Below are 19,503 nucleotides of genomic sequence, written 5' to 3'. Positions count from 1 at the left end.
AAATAATTTACAAGGGTCTAAACATGCAAAAATTATAATATATATTAGGTGAGGAGGTGGTTTTGAATTGTTTTGCAAGAGAATGTAAGATTTTTTCTAAGATTTTGCTGGGGAATTCCCGGGGTAGGAAGTTGGGTGGTAATTCTTATTCTTTTATCTTTCAAAGGCACCATATGTCCTTTATTTGCTAGCGACAGGTGCTATAGAATCGAGTTTCTTGATTTAAAAAGTAATTCTTCTATCCGAGCTATGACTTGAATGTGATAACACAGACAATTCTATTTCCATAATAATTACCTTTAGCCGACATGAGAGTCTACTTTGCGGGATGAAATCAGTGAACTACCGAGGGGCGAATAAAAAGCGGAGCATCTAGAGTAGAAAAGTTGACTCGTTGATTCAATTCACTTTTCGAGGGAGATTTAAAGGGGTTAACGAAGCAGAAGTGAAGAACTATAGAGAAATTGTTTGTACATTTCGTACAAATTGATGTATTGACATTGTATTCTCCAAACACTTGATCATTTTAAGCAATCATTTATTGAAGAGTCGGAAGTACTTTTTAAAGGACACTGTTTTTCATTGATTTTATTGGAGAGGATGGTGCTTGAAATAGTAATATATTGTAATATATTATGTAATTGCAATATATTATGACCTTTCATTCAAATAACCTAGCGTTTTCAGAACTGTCCTACAAGATAGTGTAACGAAATTTAAGAGTTCAACTCGCCAGCCCCTCTTCAAAAATATTAATAGGATTATTCCGATTAGTTTCACCCTGCATCTCCAATACGCGTTAGATCTCCTCTAAAATACAACGTTTGCGAAATTTATATATTTGTGTCACGGTGTTGTCCCATTTAATAACCAGTACAAGCGACACGACAGTAACACGGGTTCTGTCACTGTAACACGGGTGACAGTGATTTAAAACGAACAGAGATAACACAAAGAAGAATAAGGCTAACGTCTTCTCTGCAGTACTACAACCACCACTACTAATAACAACTCACTGCAGTATCAAGTCGCCTGAGACCAATAAAACTGCGAACACTCCTCCTCTATATCAATCTTCTCAAAGCCTCCGTCTTTACACCAACCAAACAAGTTATAATTTCCTTGAAATCCCTCCTGGTGACCTCCTTTCCTCCATTAGGGGAATACTTGCTTTTCGTGTGCTCCTAGATGGTTGGCTGAAAAGGACGATCTTTGGCGAACTGTCATCCTTCATTCACAGAACATTTTCTATCCATCTCAACTTTTATCTCACTGTGGACCTAGGAAGCGGGATAGAACTACATTTTTTGTACAGCTTACTGTTTGAAAGACGATCAGTCAGACGGGTGCGCATTGGCAATTTCTCTAGAAACCACCAAACTGATCCCCCTCCCATCCCTCTTCCAAATGACGTTCTGTTCCCTAGAATGCTTAGGGGGTGTTAGCCCTACTCCCGTTTGTGGTCATTTCTGTTTATTTTATGTTTGACTTGGTTATATTTTTATATTTTCTGTTCTTTGGGTTTCTTTGGGTTTTTGGGCTTTATACATTAATTAATAGTAATTTAAGGTCTTTTAACCCTTGAATTATTATTTGACTTTATTTTTGCTCGTATTTAGTTTAATGACTTTTCTTGACTCTAGACTTTTCTTTGAAAAACTACTTTTGTGGAAAAAGTTTTTTTAAATTTATTTATGTTCGTTTTCACTTGACTTAGCTTTTATATTGCTTAATAAAAGAACATTTTTAAGTCTCTTTTGGTTTTTCTCCATAAGAATCAAGGTCTTAGCCAACAACTTATAGTTTGGACCAAATTTGCAACAAATTCTAATATTAGTTGTATTATGGCGCTTTGGATGGATGGGTACGGGGAACGATATTGAAAAAAAATACGTTGAAAATCTACATAATCTTTGGTATTCCATAGGGCTGAAGGAATTCTGACCACCATCATTTTACAACCCTGAGCATAGACAAAAATTTATCAACTATCCTCTTTACCCAGTCCAAAAAGATTTATGAACTATTAGTTATGTGACTTGAGAACATCTTTAGGAATTTAATCACCATCAAGCTGGACAGAGTTAGGTATCCCTGGCGGCGTTCTAAGAGCAGCTGACTGGGCACCTTCTGCTTCTAGAAAGACCTCATTACTATCTCTAATCCTTTACCACGACTTTTCCGGACTCCGATCCTTTTTGACAATATAGCTTTAAATCCCTGAACGTAATGGATAGGATTAACTAGTATAGGATCAATATTCAATTACAGGTTAAGCGACATGATAAATCACATTCTAGAGGCTTACTTGCCGTATGGCATTCAAATTTGGGGGTGGGGGACAATTAATCTGTCACAAGAAATACACCTGTGGCAAAGGCAATTTTTTATATAGATAGCAGAATAAATGAATAACTGATGCGTTCCAATTAAAAATGCCAAACTAAAACAAAATAGTACTATTTTCGACTTAATGGGCAATGAAGAATTAACATCTGGAATTACAAAAGTGTTATAAATACAGATAAAATATTTATATTTTGGACTATTTCAGTGGTTCTAAAATTCCGAGGAGATAGAATCCATGTAAACAAAATCAATGCAAAATTAATAAAAAACGAAACTAAACAAGATTAATAAGTGTTTCAAAATAAAAATAAATAGCGACATCAAAATTTAAACAAACTGAAATTGACCTATATACGTGAGGTTGCTGCCATCTCCAAACCCCTGCGTTTTTCATTAAAGCTTAACATGTTAAAGGTATTTATGCCAGAGTTGCCACCATGCGAAAAAGAAATCACAAGGTTTTAGTGAATTTTTGGTTGATTTAGTGTTTTTATTCAATGATCTAGTGATTTATGTGCTGATTTAGTGAGTTTTTTGTTTAGGCAACATAAAAAATCACTAGAAATAGTGATAAACCACTAGAAATGGCAACCCTGATTTATGTTCTATCAACAAAACATATACAAACGTTTATTCAGCAAAACGAGTGGATGGTCGAGATGACAGTCAGCTCCCTACCTAAAGGATGGTTTTCGTTTGTTTAAGTTTTAATGTTGCTTTTATTTTCTGTTGAAAAAAAAGTTCTTTTCTACGTAACTGAAACAAATGTTTTTCGTCAACATTGATAGAAAATAATGTGTTTAAATATGTAAAATAACGTGTCTAATGTGTTTAAATATTTATTTTAAAACTAAAACAAATGTGTTCAGTGATGATATAATATATGATGATAGAAGAAGTCTTTTGTCAAACTGATGGAGATCCAATATGCAACTGATATGTTTACTCTGTATATAATATATTTACTAAGCAGCATACACCTACTTGCTAGCTTCTTTAAGTTTCCAAATTTCGTACCTCTACCAAAAAATCATAAGCTAAATTATACCCTCCTTCCTCCCCTACCCCCATTTAGTCCATTTGTTTTTGTGTTGCCTGGAGTTATCACCAATTTTTGCTCAAAACGTTTTCGCCTTGGTTTCCAAAAGATAAGTAATTAACATTCCATTGGTTATTTATATTTACCATTGCTTTCATTTTTGAAAAATATATATAAGCATTATCACTAACATTTATTGTATTTTAAATTTATATTTCAAGGGGGGTGAGCAAAATATATGCTCTACTGAATTTATTGTTATTAGATGGTAGTTTGGAGTAGAGCCTAGAAAGTAAGGGACTCGTGCATGCAATGATGCAAATGGAGTAATGTTAAGTATTTTGTTGTATCATTATTCTTAAATTAAACACCATTGAAGGAAAAACATTTTTAAAAACTGAATTGTAGAGGCTAGTCTAGATGAATCGATGGATTATGAAACAGTTCGTGGTAACGAACTGTAGTAAGGATCGACCCGGCCCAATAGTAACCAAAACTCTAAAAAATAAAATTTTGATACCAATAGCTAAATCAAAAGAATCGCATTTTAATGCTGATTTTAAATATATAAGTTTCATCAAGTTTAGTCTTACCAATCAAAAGTTACGAGCCTGAGAATATTTGCGTTTATTTAGAAAATAGGGGGATCACACCATCATATTCAGCGTATCAGAGAACCCAACTGTAGAAGTTTCAAGCTACAAGTTATAAGCTTTGACCAGTGCTTACATATAGTAATGGTTATTGGGAAGTGTACAAGCGTTTTCAGGAGGATTTTTTGGTTGGGGGAGGGGTTGAGAAGAGGGGGATATGCTGGGGGAACTTTCCATCGAGGAATTTGTCATGGGGGAAGAAAATTTACATGAAGGGAGCGCAGGATTTACTAGCATTATTAGAAAAAAAACAATGAAAAAATAAATATGAAGAGGTTTTTTTAGCTGGAAGTAAGGAGCAGCATTAAAACTTAAAACGAACAGAAATTATTACCCATATGAGGGGCTCACCTCTCCTAATACCTCACTCTTTACGCTAAAGTATTTTTAGTAATTTCAACTATTTATTCTACGGCTTTTGTGGTTCAGGGGTCATTCTTAATGAATTGGGACAAAATTTAAGCTTTAGTGTAAAGAGCGAGGTAATGACGAGGGGGCGAACCCGCTCATATATGTAATAAAAACATGAGAATACAAAAGTTCTTTACGTAAGCTAATTTATAAGTTACGTATATCTTTTACTAATAAAAAGATTCGTAAAAAATTAAAAGTTCTAGTTGCCTTTTTACTTAACCAAAAAATCGGAGGCCAACTAGGCTTCCTCCGCCGCTCTTTTTTTCTCAAAATCATTCGATCAAAATTATGAGAAAGCCATTTAGCCAAAAAAAAAAAAAATGCAAATTTCGTTTTAATTATTCCTCTGCGGAGAGCCAAAATCAAAACATGTATTGATTCAAAAACGTTCAGAAATTAAATAAAAAAAAAAAGTTTTTTTAACTTAAAGTAAGGAGCGACATTAAAACTTAAAACGAACAGAAATTACTTCTTATATGACGGGGCATTGACTTTAGCGCCAACGCCCCGCTCTTTACGCTAAAGTTTTTTACTGTTTTAAACAGAAGAGTTGAGAGAAAGAGTCAAACTTTAGCGTAAAGAGCGGGGCGTTGATGAGGAAGCAGCCCCTTTCATATACGAAGTAATTTCTGTTCGTTTCAAGTTTTAATGTCTCTCCTTACTTTCAGTTAAAAAAAAACTTTTTTATTTATTTAATATCACTTTAAAGGCTAAGCAAGTGATGGCAAAGATACTTTTAGATACATAGTCTAAATTTCAGGGATTTTTCTATCGAGTTCGTATACATAAGGTCTTGTTCTGTACTATCAAATTTTCTTAAATCACTCCTGTTTGAACTTTAAACTTTCACCCCTGTTTTAATTTTCCCATGAAAATTCCCGGAAAAATGTCACCATGGAAAATACTACCTCCGCAAAAAATTTCTCCCTTAAATATTTCGATATATTTTCCGATATCAAATGCTAAATATGAACAACATGCAAATTGCATAACTTTTAAGCTTTTCCCCAGGGACTATGGGGGGCTCTTGTCATCCTCAAGGACATCGTTATTATACCTTTCAACTGTGGTGAATCAGATGGCCTTTTCAAATTCTGATCGATTATCTTTGTCGGAAAATGGACTTGAAAAAGTGCTAGTTTCCTTCAGATCTTTTTGGTCAGCTAAAAAGGACACTAGAACTCTTAATTTTCGCTAGATTGAGTCTTCTCCAGATCTTCTAGGACCATCAGTTCAGAACGACCATCCATGGGAAAAAAATGCATCCGGGATCCTTCTTCTGGCAAAAGAATATAAATTTTAAATGTTTATAGATGGGAGTTGCAAACCCCTACAGTATATCTCTGATATACTGGATCTGATAGTGTGATTTTTAATAGCATTACTTGACTTTTTGGGGATTTTAACCTTTACCCCTGTTTCAAAATCAGTCAAATTTTCTAAGGCTCGTAGCTTTTGATGGGTAACATTAAATTTATTGAATTTTGCATATTAGGAATCAACATAGAAAGCCAATTATTTTGATCTACTGTTACCAAACTTCCCGTTTCTAGAGTTTTGTTTACTATTGGGTCGAGTTGCTCCTTACTTGCACTTCATTACCACGAAATGTTTGAAAAAAAAAGCCCGGTTCTTAATACAACCTCAAGTTAGAACTTTAAGTAGTCAAAACAAAAAAAGAGTCGTAGCTTTTTCGTGATTACCTCTACCGGAAAGGCAGTAACGTATATCAATCTCACTTGAAAAAAAAACAACAAAAAAACAACAACAATAAAAAATAAAAATAAAGCTTAGTTGGCACGCCCAATTTCCTTTTCTAAACGCTTCGTTATCAGCGCTCGTCTAAAGTTGTAGCGTTTTTTCAATCAAATGGCCCATGTATACTAAGAACTTAGATGGCTAACCATTTGTAATCCTAGTTGGAATTGAGGCTGAGAAAAAGTATTCCAAAAAAAAGTACTTCATATTTTGTTATGTTAAACAAATACAAACGCATCCGTGGTCTTTCTTCTGTCATAAAAGTACAAAATTCTATATTTTGTAGATAGAAGCTTGAAACCTCAACAAATTTTGCTCTTTGATATACTGAATCGGACGGTGTGATCATCGTCGAAATTGCTCAATTTTTTTTTTTGGGGGGGGGGGGGCTTTACCCCTTTACTAAAAATCAGGCAAATTTTCTCAGGCTCGTAGCTTTTGGTGGATAACATTAAACTTAATGAACTTTATATATTTGGAATCAGCATAAAAAGCCTTTTTTTTTTATCTAGCCCATTTTTCCTATCTAAACCAGTAAATACAAGAGCATTGATCAGTATCTCGTAATTAAATTATCGTAATTTTCTCATCATGTTTCACAGATTTTTGACTTTTTCGGGGAATCTCCTTCCTTTTTTTCTTTTATTTCATGCTAGACCTATGCCTTTTTTTGCGTTCAGGTTGTACATACGGCAATGCTGCTGTGGAAATTTCATTGAGTCAGAATAAATTTTCAAATCGAGGTAGTGAATTTTCATTCATTTCAAATGCCAATGTAAAAATAAGGTCTATTAAATTGCCTTCCTCATTTAGTACTGAAATAACAAAAAGATTTTCAAACCACCTTGTAAGATTTAAAATCTTAACTCATTAGAGGGAGGGTCGGCGGAAAGAAATTTACATAGGCCTAGTATTAAAAAAAGAAGTTCTAAAAGTAGAATGGGTTTCTTCTGAATTCACCCGTAGGAAAAGGGCTTCTTCCACTCCGAAAGAAAAACCTGAAATAACATCCCTGGTGAAATATTGATTTTTTAACATAGAAATTTATATCAAAGTATTTGTAGTACTACGCCGAATGTGTATGAGTCCATTTTTTCTGAAATTAATAGGAAAGCGAAATACCGTATAGATGTTGCCTTTAAAGCTTCTTGTAAAATATAATATTACAATCCTTCCTTGATCCTTGAAATTAGTATAATTATCAGAATGATCTACAACATTATTTTTAAGGTGGTCCGTTACTTTAGAGGATTAAATAAAAAAAACTAATTTTTTTAGCTGAAAGTAAGGAGCGACATTAAAACTTAAAACGAACAGAAATTACTCAGTATATGAAATGGGTTGTCCCCTCCACAATCCCTCGCTCTTTACGCTAAAGCTTTTAATTGTTTTAAAAAGTAGAATTGTGGCAAAGAGTCAAACTTAAGATCCTACGACTTTTAAAGGGTGTTTTCCCCTATTTTCTTAAATAAGGCAAATTTTCTTAGGCTTGTAACTTTTGATGGGTAAGACTAAACTTGATGAAACTTATATATTAAAAATCAGCATTAAAATGCGATTCTTTTGATGTAGCTATTGATATTAAAATTCAATTTTTTTGAGTTTTGGTTACTATTGAGCCGGGTCGCTCCTTACTACAGTTCGTTACCACGAACTGTTTGATCACCTTTTAGTGTCCATCGTGAACTTTTTTTCAGTTTGTGGGGTCAAACTATTTATAATTTGTTAGGCGGTCTTGCTATAGTCTTGCTTTGTTAGGCGGTTGAGCTTAGATAAGAGATTAAATTTAAAAAAACAAGTTTTTTTAACGGAAAGTAATTAGCGACATTAAAACTTAAAACAAACAGAAATTACTCCGTATATGAAAGTGGATTTTCCTCCTCAACGCCCCGCTCTTTATGCTAAAGTTGGACCCTTTCTCTTAACTCTACTTTTTAAAACAGTAAGAAACTTCAGCGTAAAGAGCAGGGCGTTGAGGAGGAAAAGCCCCTTTCATATACGGAGTAATTTCTGTTCGTTTTAAGTTTTAATGTCGCTCCTTACTTTCCGTTACAAAAACTTGTTTTTTTTTTTATTTAATTTCTGGACGTTTTTGAATTAATGCACGTTTTGATCTTGGCTCTCCGCCCATAAATAATTAAATCAAAATTTGCATATTAATTAATTGCAATTAATCGGAAGATTTTGAGAAAAAAGAAGCGAAGGAGGAGGCCTAGTTGCCCTCCAAGCTTTCGATTACTTAAAAAAGCAACTAGAACTTTTAATTTTTAACAAACGTTTTTATTGGTAAAAAATTTACGTAACTTACGAATTAACTTACGTAACGAACTTCTATATTCGTAGGTTTGTATTGCGTATATGAGGGGGCTCAACCCTCGTCGATACCTCGCTCTTTACACTAAAGCTTAAAGCTTTACACAATTCCTTAAGAATGACCTCTGAATCACAAAGGCCGTAGAATAAATAGTTTAAATTACTAAAAATACTTTTGCGTAAAGAGCGAGGTATAACGAGGAGGTAAACCCCTAATATACTTAATAATTTTTGTTCGTTTTAAGTTTTAATGCTGATCCTTACTTCAGTAGAAAAAACTTTTCATATTTATTTTTTCATTGTTTTTTCAAATAAAGCTAGAAAACCCTGCGCCCCCTTCATTGAAATTCTCTTCCCCCACGAGAAGTTTCTCCATGGAAATATCCCACGTAACCTCCCCCCCTCAACTCTCTCCCCTAAACCTAAAAAAAATCCCCCTGAAAACGTCTGTACAACTCCCAGTAACCATTACTATATGTAAACACAGGTCAAAGTTTTCAACTTGCAGCCCCTCCCACAGGGACTGCGGGGGAGTAAGTCGCCCCTAAAGACATAGTTATTAGGTTTTTCGACTATGGTGAATAAAATGGCAATCTCAGAATTTTGATCTGGTTACTTTGGGGGAAAAATGAGCGTGGGAGGGGGCCTAGGTGCCCTCCAGTGTTTTTAGCCACTTAAAAAGGGCACTAGAACTTTTCATTTCCGTTAGAATGAACCCTCTTGAAATATTCTAGGACCACTCAGTTGATACGATCACCCTGGGGAAAAAAAACAACAAAAACAAATAAACACGCATCCGTGATCTGTCTTCTGGCAAAAAATGCGAAATTCCACATTTTTGTAGATAGGAGCTTGAAACTTCTACAATAAGGTTCTCTGATACGCTGAATCTGATGGTGTGATTTTTGTTAAGATTGTATTACTATTAGGGGGTGTTTCTCCCTATTTTCTAAAATGAGGCAAATTTTCTCAGGCTCGTACTTTTGATGTGTATAACTCATCTTGATGAAACTTGTATATTTAAAATAAGCATTAAATGCGATTCTTTTGATGTAGCTATTGGTATCAAAATTCCATTTTTTAGAGTTTCGGTTACTATTGAGCCGGGTCGCTCCTTACAGTTCGTTACCACGAACTGTTTGATCTCAATAAATGACAGAAAACTACAAGCTGACACCTACTTTCCCAGTAATCTTAGAAAAAAAATATGAAATCCTAGCGTTTTGTGCTGGAGGTATTAAGTTTTAATAAAATTTACGTCACCAGAAAGTGTGAATTTTCTTTTTCGATTAAATGGAGCAGAAATTACTTTCTAAAGTTCAGGAAAGCGCAGTCCATAAAAATGACCTGGCATACCCGCTAGGAAAAATCTAAAAATCAGCACAGAGGAATGATAATTTGAGTAATTTGGCCGCTTTGAGAGTTCCCTGTGATTTTACCCACTTTGATTGACAAGCTTGCAAGCAAAAGGGACGTAAAATTAATGTCTTTTCATTCTAATTTCACATTCAAACCGCAAACTATCTAAAGCTTTCGATGATGGCTAGTACCCTAGGAGAATCCACTAATAGGTCTTTTGTGTAGGTCTTTGTGGAGGTCAGTTGATACTGGAGCTCGTAAAATGATTTTAAGGTATCACCGTAAGGAAGATGTTATCAGTAATCTCTGCTCAATCGGTATAGAAGTACTTGCTGGGAAATTCCCCGGCGGTACTGTTGATGAGCCCGCATCTCCATCATTTGAGCCGTTAAGCATAAGTGTTTAATATCGCATGTTACTCCGAAAATAATTTCCGCAAAAGGGGAGCAGTCAACATACAGCACCCATGTACCCACATTACAGGCTTAATCCAAAATTCTTCCCATGATTAAAGGGAGATCAGAAATTAACTTCGAACCACCCCCTCCACCTCTCAAAAATTCCTCTATATTTATCTGAAGTCTCGTGGAGAGTGAAAATATTCGGACATAAATGACAACGTCATTCCTCGTTTTTTTAAACCTCATATGAATCAACATAGTTAAATGCAGCTTAAAAATACATGACTATATTAACCACTATATGTATTTTTAGGAGTGAGTGGACCATCACGTGGTATTTTTGCCTCTGAAACTAGGAAGCTTAATATACAATTATTTGATAGTTCTGAATGGATTGGCTATCTCAGAGTTATTAATCGATAGCTCTGTCTCTCTTTGGGGCATAATTGTTGTTTTGTATTACAAAATGGAAGAAATTCTAACTTTACTATGGAATAATCTTTTTTAATGCTTAAAAAGGGCAAAAGAACATTTAATTTTCGTTTGAGTGATTCTTCACCTATTTCTAAGAACACTAATTTGATCCGATCAAATTTGGGGAAAACAAAACAAACAAATTCATTTCATTTCATTTAGTTTTTAATAGTACTATATAACTCAAATACAACAATAAAGAACAAAAACTGAAGGAGTAAATGAAAAAGAAAGCAAATACATCAGATAGTGTAGCCCAAAAGGTGAGCTTTTAAGGGGCCCAATCAATACAACAATAATTTCATATGAGGAAAAAAGAAAAGAAAAAAACACAATATAAAATAAAACTATGTGTATTAATGCATAACAAAAAGTGGCAAAAGTCACGGCCGAAGAGACAAAAAATCGGGAAAAGACCAAAATACAAAAATATCACTACAGTCTAAGAAACCTACAAGCAGAATTAAACAATATCGGAAAAGACCTTTCAAACGAAATATCGGAGGGAAGAGAATATCCATAGTTTGGTAGCTAAATAAACTGGGAACGCCGGGAAAAAAGAAATTCGAAACAGTGGAAGTTCGATGGAGAGATAGGACTTACAAAGGGAAAGGGAAAGATTAAAAGAAGGTACTTATTTGAAAAGACTACACAGGCTTCTAAGAAGGGAATTATGTAAGAATTTATAAGTTAGGATAGCTTCCCCCTTTTTTCTGACATTACGTTCTTTTATTTTATATTTTTACACTTCCGTAGTATACCTTGCTCCCTCCCGATTATGAGGCCTAATGCCATTACAGCACAAGCTTCAAATATTTCTACCGAAAATACTGAGTCATATCAAGGGCCGTATCCAGGGGGGGGATTCTGGTTTGAATTCCACAAAAATTTTATTCAACTAGTAAAAAGGAAGAAAAATACATAAAAACAACTATTTTTTGTAAACTCCTCCCCTAACAAATCCTGGCTACGGCCCTAGTTATATCCTTACTTGAACTACTATCTTTGTTGTCTTCCATTGTTCAGATCCACCTATACACAAGCTTTCACTTTCACTGTCTAAGGAAGCAAGAAACCAATAAGCCTCAGGACATTTGCGCCGGCTACTTCTTACTTTTGATCCCCTTAACCAATGAGGAGCTAGAGATAGTCTTTTTTGATTTCCTATTGGCTAAGCAAGTCTCTTGACTTGTGTACCGAGGATTGGATGCCAGTGTTCCATCATGACGCTTGTATTTATCAGCAGGGGCTAAGTACTATTAACAGTTCTGTTTACCTTAAACCATAACACTTACTACATATCCTTTATCACCAATTTTATATGCCCCGTATCTAGTTTTGATTGAGATTCTTCGTCCGTACCCTCAGTTGGTACTTTCTTTTTCTGGGCTGTGCAATACAAATTAGTGAGTAGCCCCTAGATTTATGAGCAATTTCGGTGTGATATTGCCCCAGGATAAGCCACCATGAGAATTTTGATGTGACGAGACTGTTCCATTAGTGAAATTGAATTAGAGTTTTTGACGATTCAGGATCTATTGTTAGGAGGTTTTTTGGTGTGCTTAAAGAAAGCTCTAGAGGATGTGCAAGAACGCTTTGATGACAAGAAACTTTCAAGAGATATTTCGTTTCTGGAATATATCTGAATCCTGATTTTTTTTTTTTTTTTTTTTGAGGGATCTTAATGGCAGGTAGTTGGAAATTCCAAGGGTCTCGCTTACATAACTGGATCCTAAAACAGGATATATTCTACAATTAACTTTGTCATTTAAAAAGCACATAGTTTGCCCTAACATTAATTGGAGTGGTGAGGGGGTATTCTACCCTATATTTAAAAAGTACCTTTCCCTTTGAGTGGGGGGAGGGATTTTCATTGAAGATGCTATTTTTGGTATTTTAGTTAAAAATGAAAAAACCTAAATTAGTCCCTCTCTCTATATTTTGAAAATATATCCCCCCCCCCCCAGCATTTGCATGAAATAAGGCTGCTGATAATTTGCAAAAGTAATTCCAACGAAACCTGATTGGACAAGAACAATGTAAAAAAGAAAGAAAGTTAGAGTTGCAACGAACTCGGAACGCGGAATTTGTACCTACTGGCTATAGTTATATTGCTTGTTTTAGAAAGCAGGTCGAATATTTTTGAGACAAATTGAGGCATTACAGTCAAAATAAAATTTAGACCAATTTTCGAAATACTTAATAAGGTTTTGTTGCCATTTCGTATCATCACTTAACGGTTACTTAAAAAAGCGTATAACTCGAATATCATAAGCGTTAGTCTAGATTAAGTCTAGATTCATGTATAGGCCTAATAGTAAAAGCTTGCACACTATTAAGCAGAAAAAAGTCTAATTGTTGGAACCTCAGTGGTGGAAGACCTAGCACTAGCACTAGCACCATTTTCTTCCTCTTGTCTTTGGTGCAGTTTTCCCTCAGATTGGCACGTCTCTGTCAATCAGAAGGTCATCAAAATGTAGATAACCCCCACTCCCTGGTTTAAATCCTGGATCCACCACTGACCCTCAGTCTTAAAAGGAGTAATGTTTAAGGAAATTCGCCATTCATAAAAACCACAAAGCTAACAATAAAAACTGATGGTTGATGAAGACTCAGATTGAATTTCAGGGGATCAAACGCAAAATCCTGAGGAATTATCGTATACACTTTTGGGTTTTGAGCACGACATTAAGGACGCAGCCTAAAGATGAATGAAACATCCTCGAGCCGCTGAATACCCAAAGTATTATTCCTTTTATTGCCTTTTCCTTTAATTGAAGCGGTATTGAGTTAGGTGTGTGTTCTTTCGAAAAACTAATGATTATTTTAATATTAAAATATTTTTAATAATATTATTTGTTTTTGTCATTTATTGTGTGGCAGGGCCGACAGTTCTGTGTTGCCCTCTTGTTTTTTTTCTTTTTTTCATTTCCTATCACTAATTTCAATTTATTGAGAGATAAGGACCTCATTTCTACAGTTTTTAGGGAAAACTCTTGTCTCTTCATGTGTTACCAATTTCAATTATTAAGATACAGTGCTAAGGCTCTCGTATATATGTTTTGAAGGATAATGTGAGCCTTAAAATCGACTGATGAATATGATATGACAAATTAAAAAGGTGCCAAGTATGATTCTTACTTAGGGCCAAAAAATGGTTTTGCTTCTCCTTTAACCAGAGCCTACAATACCTGTGCTGACATGTGGTTGTGTAGCTTGCGTGAGAATACTATTTGAAATTTTTCTAATAATCATAAGAAAAAACAACATAATGTATTCCGTTATGCATGTTTTTAAATCAAAATCAATGGTATACCAAAAATTGGCAAAGTTTTGACATCGAAAAAGCGTATTCTAAAAGCACCCTGAAGGAATTTGTCATAATTTTTTTTTATTAAAAACTCTTCCAGGAACATACCGTTTTTGACACATAAAATGTATGAATGTCAGAATAATATAAAATTAGGGAGCAAAAAAAATGAATAAAAAATGTTTTAAACTTAATAAACTTTTAACCAGGCATATTACTCAAATCAAAGTCTATTCCGTGCAAAAGTCTTCAAATTCAATATATATGCAAATATTTGTGTTTTCTATGATGATTTCTATGCTATATTTTTGTTTTCTATGAGAAGATAGAAATTTGGTATAGCTAACAAAAGGTATCCCCATAAAAAGCTAAATTTGACAAAATTACGTATAATCTTCTTTCTTGCTACACTTTAAATGCAGGTGGTTAAGCAGGTGGTTTTGGGAGCAGATTCTTCAAACTTTCAATTCCCTCCCCCCTCCTTCTCTTTCTAAGTCAATAAGGTGTGCATAGCGAGCTATTTATTAGTTTCCGTAGGATAAGGCGGTGTAACAACAGTGCACAACGCAAAATAAGACAAAACTGCCAAAAACCAGCCCAAATCTAATCCTAGTACATTTTATCAAAGTTAACATTATTATTATTTCATTATAACCATTTATTTCCCATAGTTGTTGGTTTTTTTTACGAGTAGCATTGTCTTTTTATAATAACGCAATTAGGCCTCATAAGACCTAGCATGAAACAACTCGTGGCAACGAACTGTAAGTAAAGAGCGACAAGGCTAAATAGTAACCAACATTCTGGAAAAAAAACAAATACGTAAGATTCGTCAAATTTATTTTTAATCAACAAATATTACGAGCCTGAGAAAATTTGCCAGATTTCCAAAAAAGGAAGGAAACGGCCCATAAGTGATATTAATGAAATTAAAGTGATCTTAACAAAAGTCACGCGATAGAATTCAGCGTATTAGAAAACGTGGCTGTAGAGGTTTCAACCTCCCATCTTCAAAAATGGGGAATGTTATCTTTTTTGCCAAAAGAAAGATCATGGCTGCGTTTTTCTTCCTTTTTATTTTCTTGTTTTGCCAAGAGGTGATCGTATCAAATCAATGGTCCGAAAATATCGGGAGAGGGCTCCTTCGAACGGAAATCAAGAGTCCTAGTGCCGTTTTTAAGTGACCGAAAAGATTGAAGAGTGGCTAGTCGCCCTCTCACGCTCTTTTCCTCCAAAGTTGACAAATAATTTGAGATAGACATTTCAACATAGTTGAAATGTCTAATAAGTACGCTTTTGGCGATAACATAACCCCCAAAGCCCGTGGGGAAAGGTTTAAGCCATGAAATTTGTATATTGTTTACGCATAGTACTCATTACTAAGAAATATGCATAAATTTTTCGGGTGGAGGGGAGGGGGAATTTTCTGCTTATGGATTTGCATGGGGAGGAAAGTTTCTGAAGGGGGGGGGACTGTTCAAGGGAAATTTTATACTGGAGAGATTCGCCAGAATACCTATGCGACCTTTTATTTGTCGTAATTTTTCTTCGCCGACTCGATTTTAAATGTAGAGATGTTAGTGGTAATTTCCCGGGTAGATTTTCACTGGGATTGAATTACCAAGAGAATCTTTCCATGGATAGGGGACCGGATTTCAAACCATGATTTAAATATGATCAGAAATTAAAAAAAAGTTTGTTTTTATAGAAACCCCTCTTAATACGTAATAGTTTCTTTTCGTTTTAAATTTTAATGTTGCTCCTTACTTTCAATTGAAAAATTTTTCTATAAATTAGCAACATTAAAACTTAAAGGGTACAAAAATTATTACGTGTTAAGATTCCCCCCCTTCCTCACCACCTCGTTCTTTACGCTAGATTTTGACTTTTTGTCCCCATTATTTAAGAAAAACTCCTGAAACACTAGGATTGTTTATTAGAACAATAAGAAGGTTTTTAAAAAGTAATAAGAAACTTTAGCGTGAGAAGTGAGGTTATCAGGCGGGGACAACCCCTCTTAATACGTAATAGTTTCTTTTCGTTTTAAATTTTAATGTTGCTCCTTACTTTCAATTGAAAAATTTCTATTTATTATTATCATTATTAGGGATGCACAAAACCTGTATCTCTAAAAACAAAACGCACTAGAACTAATAAGTTTTGTGTTTTTTCTAAAACAAGATTAAGTGAATTCATCATCCTAAGAACATCAGTAAGTATATCGTCAACGTCATCAGTTCTGGAGTATTTAGCTTCATTCAGGCATATCAAAGCGAGCAAAGCTAAGTCGTTCACTTAAGAGGAGTCAGAATTCCCTCGTTCCCTTTCATCTAGGAGGGATCAATTTCTTTTGACCAGGTTTATCCTTCTTCCTGATTAACTTTCAATTAAGGGCATCTATTGAAACACATTTGTCATACATTCTGATTTCCTTCGCTGAAAGCAAAGAGCCAAGGAAACAAGATATTTCGTTTTGTGTTATTAAAAACCAAAAGAGAAACCACTAAGGCTAATCGCTTTTTGGCTTTTATGAGCAATATTACTAGAGGATTAGAATAAATGTAATAGAGTCAGAATATGCATGTATTTGAATCAAAGCGCTCGTGAGGAACATTCTTCGCCTTAGCTGGCACTGAAGGTGGTGACTTAGTGTGTTCCACGTGTTATTTTTCCCCTTAGTCAATACAAGGGTAGGGGTGGTCGTAGGAATCTGAGAGGACCTGATTCGATTGGGAAATGAAAGTTCTAGTGGCTTTCATTGAGGTTGCAAATGCCGAGGGGTGAGCGACCCCCGTCCCGTGGCTTTTTCTGAAAGGTACCCTCACAACCCTCCACAGCATCAAAGATTACCATTTTTCTTCAAACAATCAGAATATCAAGTATATATAACTCCAGATATGACGTGACCCACATAGCCCTAGAGGCAAGGGCCCTAGACCATGCAAATTGCCCGCTGTACACGGATCGTTTTTTAGAGTGGTAAAACGATGGCTGTGTTTTAGCTTGGCTTTCTCATAGGCTTGAAACTTTCGAGAATTGTTCCTTGTACAAGAGGGACCATGTATTTTTGTTGGGAGGAGGGAGTGAGCTTTAAGTTGCACAAAATATGTTGAAAATTTTCCTATTGGAGTGCCCTTATTCCTAAATAGCCTTCAATTGGAGCAACTATGGAGACTACTTGTCACACATTGTCATTTTCTTCGTTGGAGGCAAAGGTACAAACAAGATATTCCGTTTGTAGGCTAGTATTAAAAACTCAAAGGAAGCGGCTAATCAGTTTCTTTAATAATTTAATTTAACTAATCAGTTTTTGGCTTTGTAGATAATGAAATTAAATTCAGTTTTACTAATTTTAGTTCGTGTACTGCAAGCAAACATAAAAACTAAACACAGAAAACGCGACTTTTCAGCCTGTAAAAAAAAAATGCAAATGGTTGAAATGTTTTGGAAACAAATTTTTGTAAAACGAAACATTTCCAGTAGGATATGTGCCTTGACTGAAGCTAGATTCCGCTCATCTGTCAAATAGTGCGAATAAAGACATAATATAAAACATAATCTGAAAAACTAAATTAAAAGACATACATCAAAAAACAAAATTCTCATTTTATTCCGTTTATCAAATTTTGTTTATGTTTTAGAAATCTTTTTCCTTTTTGCACTTTCTTCCCGGAATATAGTTCGTTAGTTTTCACAGGCTGAAAATTTGTCTTAGTCTAGCTAAACTATGTTTTTTTTATGTCAGCGTCTAGCCAGAGTTGTCTAATAGCTTATTTATTGCAACTGAATGAGTAACTATTTACAAAGCTTCAACCAATTACTTTTTATAGTTAATATCTTTCCCAAAAGTACAAAACAAATACTTATCTCCTAAAAATATCTTTGGATTTGAGTGAAAAACAAAATGTATTTCCTTTTTTTTATAGCTGAGTTAACTGACTGAAGAGCGAACAGCGCACGTATTCGGATTTCGCGAAAAGAGAGAAAAGTCCAGGTAGGACTGTGATTGCATGTTTCTTTCCTTGCTTTCTGTTCGACAGCCTTGTAGACCAGAATTTTGAAGTATTTTTTTTTTATTTAGTGGACAAACTAAAGAAACGATGCTACCTGAGCCCAAGCCAAGGGAGCAGACAGCCTCTTGGCTCTAGACATCTTTAAATAAAACTAAGAGCAAAGTGTACCAGAGAATAATTTGCTTGGGCAGACCGCCTCAGTCCAGATACTCTCGAAGATATGCTGAGTAAACTGGGTGATTTCATACCGAGATACCACCCACTTATACAACCCACAAGAGTGACATTAAGGTTGCTAGTCTTGCTCTTCATCTTTTAACTACATCATCAGTGTTACACCTAAATGTCATATCTGACAATTTCACAATCCTGAAGTAATTGCTAAAATCCATTGCTAAGATTTTCTCAAGGATTTTCTGATTTCAGAAAATCCTGCAGTCCCTTCATAAAAATGCTCTTGCCTCGTGACAAATTCCTCCATGGAAAGATTCTCCCGCGTTACCTGAAATCATGCTGCTGAAGAACCAGCAGTATGGAGAATTGAAGTGTGATTGAACATATACTGCCCTGCTGATCTTTCTTTTAAATGCATCTCAGCAAACGGCTTTCGGCAATTATTTCTTGATTGTCGATGTCAGATACAACCTTTAGGGGTAACAGTGACTATATGCAAGGGTTGAAATTCCCAGAGGAGTTTAAAGATGTTCTTATGGATAGGAGGTCTAAGCCCCCCTTCCTATGCTGCGAGAAAGTTTATACAGTAACAAATGACAAATCAAACAGTTCGTGGTAACGAACTGTAGTAAGGAGCGACCTGGCTCAATAGTAACCGAAACTCTAAAAAATGGAATACCAATAGTTACATCAAAAGAATCGCATTTTAATGCTGATTTTAAATATATAAGTTTCATCAAGATTAGTCTTACCCATCAACAGTTACGAGCCTGAGAAAATTTGCCTTGTTTTAGAAAATAGGGGAAAACATCCCCTAAAATTCATTCGATCTTAACGAAAATCACACCATCAGATTCAGCGTATCAAAGAACGTTATTGTAGAAGTTTCAAGCCCCTATCTACAAAAATGTGTTTTTTTGTTTGTTTTTTTTTCCAGGGGTGATCGTATCGACTCAGTAGTCCTAGAATGTCACGAAAGGGCTCATTCTAACGGAAATTAAAAGTTCTAGTGCCCTTTTTAGGTGACAAAAAGCATTGGAAGGCACCTAGGCCCCCTCCCACGCTCATTTTTCCCCAAAGTCACCGGGTCAAAATTCTGAGATTGCCATTTTATTCATCATAGTCGAAAAATCTAATAACTATGTCTTTGGGGACCACTTACTCCCCCACAGTCCCCGTGGGAGGGGCTGCAAGTTACAAACTTTGACCTGTGTTTACATGTAGTAATGGTGGAAGAGACTTTCAA

The 19,503-nt window shown here is 35.1% G+C and overlaps 1 protein-coding gene across 1 annotated transcript in view; it reads right to left on the bottom strand.

Moving 5' to 3' along the window:
* Positions 1-11,793, bottom strand: part of LOC136027006 (photoreceptor-specific nuclear receptor-like) — a 43,050-nt gene extending 31,257 nt beyond the window's left edge. The window contains exon 1 of the mRNA XM_065703898.1: positions 11,752-11,793. Coding sequence (XP_065559970.1) covers positions 11,752-11,779 — 28 coding nt within the window. The 5' untranslated portion in view covers positions 11,780-11,793. The remainder of the gene's footprint in view (positions 1-11,751) is intronic.
* Between the last annotated feature and the right edge of the window lie 7,710 nt (positions 11,794-19,503).

Source organism: Artemia franciscana, chromosome 5, assembly GCF_032884065.1.
Source record: "Artemia franciscana chromosome 5, ASM3288406v1, whole genome shotgun sequence".
Lineage (NCBI taxonomy): Eukaryota > Metazoa > Arthropoda > Branchiopoda > Anostraca > Artemiidae > Artemia > Artemia franciscana.
This window is presented reverse-complemented; position numbering and strand designations above follow the sequence as displayed.